General features: G+C 39.2%; 1 protein-coding gene across 1 annotated transcript in view; it reads right to left on the bottom strand.

Moving 5' to 3' along the window:
• The window catches only part of IQCH (IQ motif containing H), an 84410-nt gene that overhangs the window by 62028 nt on the left and 8989 nt on the right, over positions 1-13393 (bottom strand). Inside the window, exon 4 of the mRNA XM_058156780.1 lies at positions 6740-6823. Coding sequence (XP_058012763.1) covers positions 6740-6823 — 84 coding nt within the window. The remainder of the gene's footprint in view (positions 1-6739; positions 6824-13393) is intronic.

Genomic DNA, 13393 nt, shown 5'->3' on the forward strand with positions numbered 1-13393 from the left:
TTTGGAGAATAGGTTATTGACCTCTTCCAAAGGAAGGGATGTGTCAGAAGTGGGATATGAACCCGTATCTCTGCAATTCTAACACTCATATTATATTGCTCTCTCTCTCTTTCTCTCTCTCCCTCCCTCTCTCTCCTCTCCTTTCCTTCTCTCTCCTTCCCTCCCCACCCCTCTCCTTCTCCTTCCCTCCCTCCCTCCTTCCTTCCCTCCCTCTTTCTTTCTCTTCTATTTAACTTGACCAATTACCATGGACAAATGATCCAGGAAGAATTGGGCATTTGCTGATGGTACTAAATTATTCACTAAAAAGATTTTTTCATTCTTTGCTTGGCTTCGTTTAGTGTTTCTCAACCTTGTCAGCTTGAAGATGGGTGGACTTCAACTCCCAGAATTCCCCAGCCAGCATCTTCAAGCTGCCAAGGTGGAGAGACACTGGCTTAGTTTATTGTGCTTTCCACATTTTCCCTTTCTTCTGCTTTCTTTGATGTACTAAATCATATTGAAAGCTTCTTTTGGACAGAAGTGCAAAGAGCATCCAAGGTGATACTGCTGTATATAAAATCATCAAAATTACAACGCTGAGGGTAGCAGAGCTAATGCTTTGCAATTATCTTCAGATGATACACCAATAGGGTAATTTTGTGGGACAGAATAAAGACACAGAGAATGTAACAGTCCCACAAAAAGTATTTTCTAGGATTCTGTAGAGATTCTCAGTCTTCCAGGTCAGGGGTCTCCAACCTTGTCAACTTTAAGACTTGTGGACTTGTGGACTTCAACTCCCAGAGTTCAGAACAGAACTCTGGGAGTTGAATCCACAAGTCTTAAAGTTGCCAAGGTTGGAGACCCCTGCTCCATGTCATGGTTGTCCCAAAGGTACTTTTTTCAGGAGCCAAATAGACTTCCTTGTTTTTTCTTTTGAAGACATTTCACTTTTCATCCAAAAAGCTTCCATTCCCCACTATCCTGTCAAGAGCTGAAGAAGCTTCTCGGAAGAGAAGCGAAACGTCTTCAAAAGAAAAAACAAGGAAGTCCAGTTGCCTCCTGAAAAAGCACCTTTGGGATATTTTCTAGGATGCTTCTTCGAGAATCACAGACTGGAGACCTCATGTCTGAACCTGTTCTGTAGTCTGAGTAGCTGCCTATAACTTTCTACCTCATTCAGAAGTAACAAATCTTCCCTTAAATAAACCCCACAACATAGAAGAGTTGCATGGAGGACAAAACCACATTAGTGCCTTCATAATATATAAAGGCAATTAAGTTATTATTTTAGGCTCCCATAAATTTTGAGGATACATTTTTTCGTGCAAATGGCATTTATGAAATAATAATGATGCTGAAATATACATGGATCATGTAGAGTGTGTCATTCTGAGTAGCCAGCAATCTTGGCCACTGACAAATTAATATTTCTTGCTCTTCTGTTAAAGGAGTGAAGGGGAAAAACAATAACAAAAAGGAATTCTTCCAAATTTACGTTGATTCCTTTTAGGTCAGATATGGGGAACTATGGCCTTTTTATGACTTGCGGACTTCAACTCCCAGAATTCCTGAACCAGCCAGAATGGCTGTCTCAGGAATTCTAGGAGTTGAAGTCTGCAAGTCATAAAAAGACCATAGTTCTCCAGCCCTGCTTTAGAGAGACATATTTATTTATTTATTTATTTATTTATTTATTTATTTATTTATTTATTTATTTATTTATTTATTTATTTATTTATTTATTTATTTATTTATTTATTTATTAATTAAATTTTTATACCGCCCTTCTCCCGAAGGACTCAGGGCGGTGTACAGCCAAAATAAAATACAGGATATATACAATTAAAACGAATTAAAATATAACAATTATTAAACGGCTGAGAATTAAAATGAATTTAAAATTTAAAATATTAATAAAACCCAATTTAAAATCAATCTATTTATGCCAGTCCTGCTTGAATAAATAAATATGTTTTTAGCTCACGACGGAAGGCTTGCCTTGCGTCTTTCCCGGGAAGCTTGCTGGGTAACGATTCATAGGTCAGATTCTGACAATACAGCACCTTTGCAATCACAACCTCATACCTCCCTTCGTGCTTCTTTCCAAGTTCTGAGTGGAAGTTCATTGCACTCATTCATAAAAACCTCCATATCATCCTTACCAGGAAAACCCAGTGTCTCTCTCTCAAACATGCCCGTGAAGTTAAACCAGGGTTTGTAGTACTGAGCACCATGTTAAATGGGCAACAGCGCCACCTGGAAACTATACTTGGCCCCCAAAGTACATGACCTCACATCAATATGCAATGCATCCCATACCCACCTGTTGTTGTGACTCCGGCTCCCGAGCCTGTCCTCATGGAGGAGGATGACTCTGAGAGTGAGGGGGAGGAGCTGACAAGGCCTCCCTCTCCAGGTCCCTCCTTTCTGGCAACGCCTCAGGTGCCAGTTGAAGGCCAGGGAGAAGGCGTGTCGGAGCCCCCACCGACAGAGGGTGAGGAGGATCAATCTTGGATTGATCCCAGGCAGCATTGGAAGGAGAAGCGTGCGCAGCAAAGGAAGAGGTGTGGCAGGCCCAGAGAGTGCTGAGTCACTGAGCCATACCCCACAGGGGATAAAAGCTCTGTAGGCCCTGTGACGGACAAAAACTACAAAGCATGAACTTCAGATCGGTTGTTTTTGAGTTAAGGCCTGGACTGTGTGAAGGAATTATTCTGTGAACTCTTGGCTGCCCCGGCAATGGCCTACGGACAGTGGACTCCCGTCTCTGACAGTGATAAGAAACTTGGCAGGCATTTGAACTGTAGCTGCCAAGTCTTTTGATCCACAAAGGAAATTCAGATGGGTTGTAGAATAAATGACTGTTAGACGCTCGCTCCTGCATTCTTCTATGTGAGGTGGGGAGGGGGACAGTACACCTGTCTCCTGCAGAGTTGTGAAACTTGCTAAGAAATCTAATCACAAGCTTTTTGACAGAATTCTTTTTCAAAACAAAGACCAAATATGAGCTAATTTATCAAGAGCCACTAAGGGGCAAATTATGCATGATTTACATGCACATACCTATGGACTAGTTATTTATTTAGTAATGTTTAATAATGCAATAAAGAAGCCAGAAGACATACAATAGCACTCATATGTCTTTGATACCTATATTTAATTTTAAGCTTAAGTTTAAAACTTTAAAGCTTTCAAAACACATTTCAACGATAGAACCTAGAACCATAGGTCTGGAAGGAGCCATGGAAGTCTTCTAGTCCAACTTTTGCTCAAGCAGGAGAACCTGTCCCATTCTGGACAAATGGCTGACCAGCCTCTTCCTAACTAAATAGGAAAGTTTACAAAACAGGAATAAATGATCAAAAGAACTATTTAAGCTTGGATACACCTGGCACAGCAGCCTGTGATGGTTTAAAACCCAACACAAAATAGCAATAAACCGCAACTTTTAATTAAAACAGCATCAGACAAAACAATAGAATAATAGATAATTATAAAAGCAAACATAAAACCAAATGCACCCATCATATCAATTCATAAAAAGGGCAAAACGTGTTTTAAACTTATACAAATACTGCGGGTTTGGGGATTTCTCTTCAAATCAGCCAAGGACTATATTCTCAGAGGAGAGAGTTGACAATACGGTGGTACCTTAGTACTCATTGTTAATTGATTCTGGGGGTGTGGGATGTGTGATGAGTACCAAAAATGATGAATACCAAACAAATCTCGCCCCCACATAAAGAATAATGCAGTGAGTCACAAGGTAGCCAACACTGACAAGTGTGTTGACTACTGGGACAAAACATTCACTTCAAAATGCATTGAGTACCAAATTTGATGAGTTTCAAAGCAATTGAGTACCAAGGTACCACTGTATCGTGTGGCTGTTAGATCTCAATTATTTCTAGCCATGCCCACTTCCTAGGCAGCATTCAATAAGAGGGTGCATGGAATTGTTGGTTGATGCAAAACGGGAAATCATATTCTTTGGGCAGGCAGGATTCAAATCTTGTAGTTGAAACAAGCCCTTTGAATTTTGTTTGGGGGCAATGGAGAGATGTCTCATGTTCCCAATGGGGAACATCTAAAGACACTCTGAGTGCTGGGTTCTGGATCCATTGCACTTATGGGTTTGCTCTTGCCCACATAATGCACATTACCACAACCTATTTGTGGAGTCTCTGGTGTTCTCTGAGCTTGGTGATTTTCTTGAGGACGTTTTGTTACCAAGCTAGGTAACATCATCAGTGGTACCCCTTTGGGAGACATGGTTCATAAAAGCCAGGAAAACTCTTTCGATGAAGATGGTAAATCATGCGCCGCCGACAAAAAGGTAATTCATGCACACCTTCGGACTGGCCTACATTCAGATCTAGCTACTTACATTTCATCCCAACTTCAGTCTGTTCCATGCTGGGCCCACCCAAGGTTGACCCACTTGAAGAAGACGGAAAAGAGAAGTAGAGCTGGATGTCATCCACCTGGCACCTGTGATGACTTCCCCAGATACATCTCCAGATGTCAGCTCGAAGGAAGATGAACCAGTCCCAGACATGTCAGGAGGGGAGTTGGTCAGTGGCTCCAAGCAGATATGTTGTGTCTTGCCCGCCCTCAGAGCAGCCGGGGCCTTCTTACCTGCTCCCGCACACTGAGGAATGTATGCCTCCCGGTCCCAGTCCTGGCTCCATGCCCACACAAACTGCAGAAGGAGAATCTCCCTGCCCCAGCCCTGACTCCATGCCCAGGCAAACGGAGCAGCTACACCCCTCCCCCTCCTCCACAGCAGGTGAGCCTGAGGAGGGTTTATTACCAACAGCTGATTGGTGTGACCCTCGCATCAGAAGATTGGAGAGGCGGAGGCTACAGAGGGAAGGGAGGGGCAGGCCTTAATGAGTGCTGAGTCATGGAGCCACACCCCATGGCCTATATAAAGGATCTACTTTCTGGCAGTCTCTGAGTCAGGCAAAAGTCAAACTTATCTTGCTGAAGTCACTTACTGGTCTCCTGCCTGCTCTGAGGACTTTGCTGGGACTTTGGGCAGAGCTGCAGAGGCACGCCTGATTCGGATTTCCCGGACCCAGCCGTCAGCGGAGGAGTGGGACACGACAAGATATGTGAGAGGCATTTGGCTGAAATACAGCTGCAGCAGGACAGCCCTGAGGCTTCAGGTCAGTGGTGGGTTTCAGCAGGTCCTGACCAGTTCTGGAGAACCGGTAGCGGAAATTTTGAGTAGTTCGGAGAACCGGTAGTAAAAATTCTGACTGGCCCTGCCCCCATCTATTCTCTGCCTCCCGAGTCCCAGCTGATCGGGGGGAAATGGAGATTTTACAGTATCCTTTCCCTGCCACACCTACCAAACCACGCCCACCAAGCCACGCCCAGAGAACCGGTAGTAAAAAAATTTGAAACCCACCACTGCTTCAGGTGAGGAAATTATGCAGCCACAGCCAATCAGTGATGAGGAAGAGGAACTGGCTTCTGCACCTGATCCAAGAACACATAGGGCAGAGCAAAGGCAGGTGCAGAGAAAACCAGCCCAATTACTCATAAGGAGGCAGCCTCGCCCCTCTTGATGGGCTGCCCCAGAAGCTGGCTATTTAGCCCAGCGGACAGATGGAGACAATGCTGAGAACAATGTGTTCCTTTCTTAGCTGGGTGTTTCCTGGTCGTTGTGATTTCTGTCTTGTTTTGGTTTGGCACGGTGCCTTGACTTTGGATCGTGCCTTGGGAACGCTGGACTTTTCTTGCCTCATGTACAACCCTCTTGTATTGTGGATTTAATTTTGCCTGATGGGTTTATTTATTGTTTGGGAACCTTTCAAGTGCCTTGTGGACTCCTTGGCCATTACTCTGTGGACTAGCATTGGTCTGGCTGGACTTAATTGGGACAGTTCTGGATTTTTGTTGAAGGCAAGTGCTGGGGAATATTAATAAACCCAACTAAACTAGGGGTCTCCAACCTTGGCAACTTTAAGCCTGGTGGACTTCAATTCCCAGAATTCTGGGAGTTGAAGTCCTCCAGGCTTAAAGTTGCCAAGATTGGAGACCCTTGCACTAAACCACCATTACGTATGTGTGTGAGTGAGCAGGACAGCACAGCACCCAGCAGCACATTATCTGATAATAACATTGAATGGTTTGTGTAGATCAGGGCTTCTTAACATGTCTTAAAGTTGCCACGGTTGAGAAAACTGGTATAGATATTGAAAAGCACTTTAATGACGTTTTGGGCACCCCAGGCTTCCAGGGATATTTGCATAGGAATTGACAGACATTAACTAAGTTTGCACATTATGTAAAGCCTTACATAAATGCTGAATTATGATGTGTCTTATGGAGATTCTCAGGCATCCAGATCATGGTTGTCCCAAAGGTGCTTTTTTTTCAAGAGGCAATTGGACTTCCTTTGTTTTTGCTTGAAGATGTTTTGCTTCTCATCTAAACAGCTTCCACCATTCAGTCAGAATGAAGAAGCTTCTTGGATGAGGAAAAGGAAAAAACAAGGAAAAAAACAAAGAAAGTCCATTTGCCTCTTGAAATAAAAAAAAAACTACCTTTGGCAGAATGATGATGTGCTGATTAGGATAAGCTGGGTTTGTGCAACCTGGTAAACGAAAAGTTTAGCTAGTACATAAGCCTTCAAAATGGCAACGAGGGCACAATCTGTTGGCTCAGAAATGGGGACCCATTGACCTGCACCTCTTTCCTTTGGAAGCACAATAGAGGCAGAGCTGCTGGGAGGAACCGGTACCTTTGATCTCGCACAGCCTTCCGAACTGCGATCCCTGATGAACAGCGAAATCTGGGTCGGCCTCTCGAAGGGACTGCTTGTACCCTGAAAGAAAACACCCCAGCTGATTAACACGCCTCACATCCATAGAAGGTCCTGTGCTCTTTTTTCCTTTTTTTCTTTTCACTGGGGAGAGGGAATTCAGCCTCCCGCTTATATTTGGGGAATGTTCCAGAGAAATTAATAAAACTAAAAATGAAACCTAACGTAAGAACTATTGAGGTCAACTTTCAACCAGTGCAAGACCAATTCATTGATCAAAAAAGAAGAAAAACAGTGCAATGTACTTACACTGCGTTCTGAATAATTGAAATTTTAAAAAAATTATATACTAGACTAATTCTGAATAAGCTACACAGTCAAGCTTTCTGATAAACTACAGGACTTTTTTTTGAACGTATTATTAGAATCCTAATCTAGCTTTTAAATAATTAGGAACAAGAATTGCATCTCAACAACAACAACAAACAACTTTAGTATAATTATTATTATTAATAATAATTAATAATAAAAGAATAAATAATAAATATAAAATTTATTATTATTATTATTATTATTGATAATAATAATAATAATAATAATAATAATAATAATAATAATAATAATAATAATCCAATAATTTTATAAGATACATTAACAAATCGCAGCTTCCTGCAATAACACCAGCGGAACTGCAAAAAACTGTGCTACTTGGAACATCGTACATCTTAAGGTACTTGGTTGATGCCTAGGACACTGGCAGCAACCCGTATCAACCATTAGCACCAGTCAATGGTATTTGTGATGCATTTTTGAATGTTCAGTTGATGAAGTTTCATGTTTAATGAATAAAGTAAATAATAATAATAATAATAATAATAATAATAATAATAATAATAAGAAGAAGAAGAAGAAGAAGAAGAAGAAGAAGAAGAAGAAGAAGAAGAAGAAGAAGAAGAAGAAGAAGAAAGAAGAGAAATATAGCATCCTAAGTTCAAACACAGTTAAAATTCAAATGAATTTTAGATCGGTATACTGAATTGTGTGGTGAGGTTGCACAATTTGAATAAAATTCAAATGAATTTTAACTATCTTGTTTGCTATTATTTCTCCGAGAGCAAGATCTGATGAAAACTGGGGAACGCCGTAATGAAAAGCAATTAATAGAACTAGATCTTGAAATGATAGTATGATAATAATGAAATAAATTGAGTGTTTATTAATGGGGACTGTTGTAATAAATTGACATGCAACTTTACTGCACAATTCAGGATGCATACTGATCTATATTTACTAAAATAATGAGCAAATGTCTTTGTTTTTATTTGAATTATCTCATCCACCTTTCTATTCACATAGTGCTCAAAACATCTCATATAAAAACATGGCAAATACAAGACAAAACCGAAGCTAAAACCCGGACAATTAAAATCACAAATACTAAAATCATCTCCATTTAAAGCCTCGGTTGTTTTTTCCTGATAGAATAATTAAAACTAGAACACTTTCCGTTAAAACAAAATTAATTGAATTTTCACACACATATTCTCTCTCTTGCTCTCCCTTTCGCATTAAGGCATTTTAATTTGCAATTACTGTGACATCTGGATTGCACAATACAAGCAGGGTTTTTGCTGGGCCCTTTCCGATGGAATGCGCTAAGGGTTTTCGCGAGCATGCTGCTGCTGCTGCTGGATGGATGGCTGAGGTCTGCTTCTCTGGGAATGTGTGAGTAAGATATAAAATAAATACTGAAAAGTGATTGCGAGATTCCTATAAAATGTTTTCTGTTTAACACTTTTGGATAGTCCCATCCAGAAAGATTTTGAAATTAAGCTAATTGCATCGAAACGATCTTGGTATTAAAAAGAAAAGAAGATCAATTGTCAGCAGGAGAGTTTGTCAGAAAATCGATACCAAGTGCTGCTTAATAAGTGCAGGTTTGATGTGCTGCTGTTTATAGCGTGGCTTCCTAACGAGATTAAAATAATGCTTCGTCCTTCAAATTGTATATTGAGGCCTCTGGAATCTTGCAAATGGGTCTCAAATTCCTCTAGAAACCTGGAAAAGTTGTATCCCATGCACACATTTGGGGCAAACATGATAGGAGGCATTTTATACACGCCATTCAATTTCTGGCTTTGAGGGAAGATCACAGAATGAAATCTGACAACTGAAAATTAATTATAGGAAAACAAATTACCTTTCTAGCTAGCACAACAGCTTGTTTTCAGCAGTTGCCAAACAAATGCTTCAAAAGGCTTACTAGAAGATTTTGAAGGCAACTGCCAGGAGCTACGTCTGTTTTTATCATTGGATATATGCTTCCATTTAGCTCTCAGAGACAATGGTATCAAAAAGTAATCTAAATTCAATCCGTTTCAGCAGATTGGGATATCTTAAAATATGTAACCGTTAAGGTCCGAGTTTCTGATACTCTGCTCCCTAAACATTTCATTGAGGGGGGAAAATTCCCCATCTGGTAATAGAATTTATTCGCCTAAATGCTTTTAAGTCGTCATGAATGGTCTTGCACGGATTATTCGGACAGGAAGGTGCAAAAGACAACTCGCTCACAGAACAAGGCAAAGAGAAAGTATAACAGGCACTTCCAGAAAAGACGCTGAAAAGATCCGAACTGGCACAGCGGGGAAAAAACCCTAAGTTTCTCCAAAACAAAATTCCATCCATTCCTTAGCATGATTGTTAGCTTTTTGATCCTGCATGAAAAGTAAAATCTACCACAATCTCTCTCTCTTTCTCCCCCCTGTGTGTGTGTGTGTGTGTGTGTGTGTGTAGAGAATAGAATAGAACAGAATAGAATAGAATAGAATGAAATTACAATAGAAATAGAACAAAATTACAAAAGAACAGAACAGAAAAAAATTAGAACAGAATAGAATAGAATAGAATAGAATAGAATAGAATAGAATAGAATAGAATAGAATAGAATAGAATAGAATAGAATATTCTTTATTGGCCAAGTGTGATTGGACACACAAGGAATTTATCTCTAGTGCATAAACTTTCAGTGTATGCAAACAACAACAAAGTATTATAATCATAAGATACCAACTGGAGAAGATAGTAGAAAAGATAAGAAGGCTAACAGTAATACAGCCATACTACATGGGCATGTAAGTCTATTTTGAGTCTCACCTGTATAACTACTTCGCAAAGCAAGCTTGGATGAAAATTCTTAACAGCTTTGCAAAGAATCTAATTCCTGGTCCTGGGATGCCATCATAGCAGGGGATCCTTCACTGGGATGGACCTTCCCATACTATAGATCTACTTGATTCTGCCTAATGCTTAATGGGGATCAAGGACCAATCTCAAGTCAAAAGCCTAAGTATCTCAGTGTGGCCCACTGCATGGAGAATGAAGACAGGAAACAGGCATAGAACATAGAATGTATGACAGGGCTGGAATGGACCTCAGAAGTCTTCTAATTCAGAGGACTTCTATCCCTCTGGCAGGAGACCTTTGAACCATTTGGTTCAAATGGTTGGGATATTCCAAGATGCTAAAGCATTTGGGTCCCAAAGACACCCGCAACAAATGAAACGGTGGCAGACTAATGTCAGGTTTCATTGATGGGGATTTAACTCAAAATTTATGGAGTTCTCACCTCTATCACAGGTCGAATTCGACATGACCTGTGTTTAACACACAAAATTATCTATTGCAATATCCTTCCTGTAAATGACTACTTCAGCATCAATCGCAATATTACAAGAGCAAAAAATAGATTCAAGCTTAATGTCAACCGCTTCAAACTTGATTGCAGAAAATATGACTTCTGCAACAGAGTTGTTAATGCTTGGAACTCATTACCTGACTCCATAGTCTCTACTCAAAATCCCAAAATCTTCACCAAAAAATGTCTACTATTGACCTCACCCCATTCCTAAGAGGACTATAAGGGGCGTGCATAAGAACACAAAAGTGCCTACCGTTCCTGTCCTATTGTTCCCTTTATTATATCAAATTAATATAGCTAATGCATATTCTTTACTTATATATATATATATATTCATGATATGTTTTTTACTTATGACAATGTTTATGTATACTGTTATGACAAAATCAAAAAAAAAACATGTAGAGCTTCTATAGCTTTACAGAAAGACAAGGTTTAGATCAGTCTCTCAACCTTAGCTACTTTAAGGTCGGTGGACTTCAACTCCCAGAATCCCCCAGCCTGTATGGTTGGGGAATTCTGGAAGCTGAAGTCCACCTATTTAAAGTTGTTGAAGTTGAGAAACACTGAGCTAGAGTTGGCTGGGTTTACTAATCAGGAGGTTCTTTTTCATCTTCTCCCAGGTTTGTAATATTGATAACTAGACTTCTTATTCAGCAGTTAAAGTAGCATTAAAATAGGTAGGACTTTAGTACATTATACGGCAGAAGAAAAAGCTTGCACAATCATCCGTTAGATCGAGTCCCACAAACTGCTATGGGGCAAAGCTGTTCGTATCATTAGAAAGTAACACCCCTGAAGGACACATTTTAATTTGATGAAAGCTCTTTAATTTTGAATACAATTCAAAAATAATGGAATAGAATGGTCCCATTTGTTTTAAAAATGCCCATATTTGTTTGAGAAATGGTAGAATACAACCTTTGTCTATTATTCTAATTATACAGTCTATTATTAAACTGTGTTATTTGTTTGAGGTCCTGAATAATCAGAAAAGAGAAAAACTGAGAAGATTCCCATAGATTAAGAATATCCCCAACTTTCAATTTTAAGAGCATTTCTCATGCGAGGGGAATTTAAACCAAAAGCAACATCTCAATAAAAGCATTATTTCAAACCACAAAATATTATTCTATCATAAATTCAACCAAGAGATGGCTCTTCAGTATCAATGCGCAGGAAATGACTTTCCAACTATCATTTCAAAGTTTTTATTTTCACAAGCTTTTTATACAGGCTTGTGAAATACTGCAGCGTCATTATTGGTTAATATAGCACAACTAAAAAATAATTAATCACTAAATGTATTCAAGGGTAGCTTTATTTTTTTTAATATAAAAAGTTTGTATTGGGCCAACAGGCATGCACATACTTCTAAGAGAAAGCTAGTTAGTTAGTAGACTTTATTCCTTGACCATAATAATAATAATAATAATAATAATAATAATAATAATAATAATAATAATAATAATAATAATAATAATAATAATAATAATATAATAATAATAATAATAATAATAATAATAATAATAATAATAATAATAATAATAATAATAATATTTTAATTTGTATACCGCCCTTCTCCCGAAGGACTCAGGGCGGTGAACAGGCAGATAAAATACAAATACACACAATAATTAAAAACATCCCTTAAAAAACTAATTTAAATGCCCAAATGTTAAAATAACATACTCCCCCATAAAATCACAAAACTTTAAAAACCCATCAAATAAAGATGAAAATCAGGCTAGTCCAGCCATACGAAATAAATAAGTTTTAAGTTCGCGGCGAAAGGTTCATGAAATGCAACCAGGGTTTGTAAACCAGGGTTTGAATGAAGATGACACTATGCAGAGCGCTGGCATCTAATCATTATGTCTGCAAATGCACACATAGAGCAGTGAAAGGAACCGTATTGTTTGATTTTTGATTTTTGGTCTCTAATCCAGCTTCACGTCTCCATCTTAAGATGATGCCATCTTACTGGCTCATATTGATGATGGTTGCAGTGTCTGGGGCTCCTTTTGCGACCTTCTGACAAGCAAAGTCAATAGGGAGCCGAACCGCGTTACTAACTTAACAACTGCAGTGATTCAGTTAACAACTCTGGCAAGGAAGGTTGTAAAATGGGAACAAAACTCACAACACATGTACTGTTTAGCAACAGAAATTTTGGCCTCAAATGAGGTCGTAAGTCGAGGTCTACCTGTACTTTAAAATTGCCTTGAGTTACTTATAAAGAAATAAGGGCTGGATAAAAATCAAATAAATTAAATGAAATAAATTAAATCTGACATTGGAAACAACAGTTCTGTGCTTGTTAGATGTAAATCCCAACTTTTCTCCAAGAGCCTCAAGTCAGCGTACATGGCATTTTTGCCACCTACAACCCTGTGAGGTAGGACGGCCTGGGAAGAGCTTTTGTGGTTGAGAGATCCAGGTTGAGACCTGGGTCTCGCCAAGGCCAGGCCAAAATCCTAAATACTATTTGATGATCTCAGGAAGCCTAACTCTAACCTCTTCCTATGCAGTTTTATAGGGAAGCATCCCATACCACATATAACTTCAGCCTAAAGATGAAGCTGTTGGCCTATGAGGACCATTAGAAAAACATTCTGTAAACATGTTTAAGTACCCTTTTGGAAGATTAAAAAAAACTTGACTAAAAGGGGAAAAAAGTTTATTAACATATTAACAAATGTTACTTCAGAATAAGCATGTGTATATATCTTTGCAGGTTTGGTAAAAAAAAAAAGTGTGATTTTATTATTAGCGGCATCAATCAAGGACTCTCAAATGTGGTGACAGTAGCAGCAGAAAGCCACAAATTCCAGCTAGAGTTTGTTCTTCCAGGAACTGGGATTCAGGACCTTTTCAACTCAGCTGCATTATTTCCATGTAAGGCTGTTTTAGTCCTTGGAATTACAAAACTG

This window comes from Ahaetulla prasina, chromosome 13, assembly GCF_028640845.1.
Source record: "Ahaetulla prasina isolate Xishuangbanna chromosome 13, ASM2864084v1, whole genome shotgun sequence".
NCBI lineage: Eukaryota > Metazoa > Chordata > Lepidosauria > Squamata > Colubridae > Ahaetulla > Ahaetulla prasina.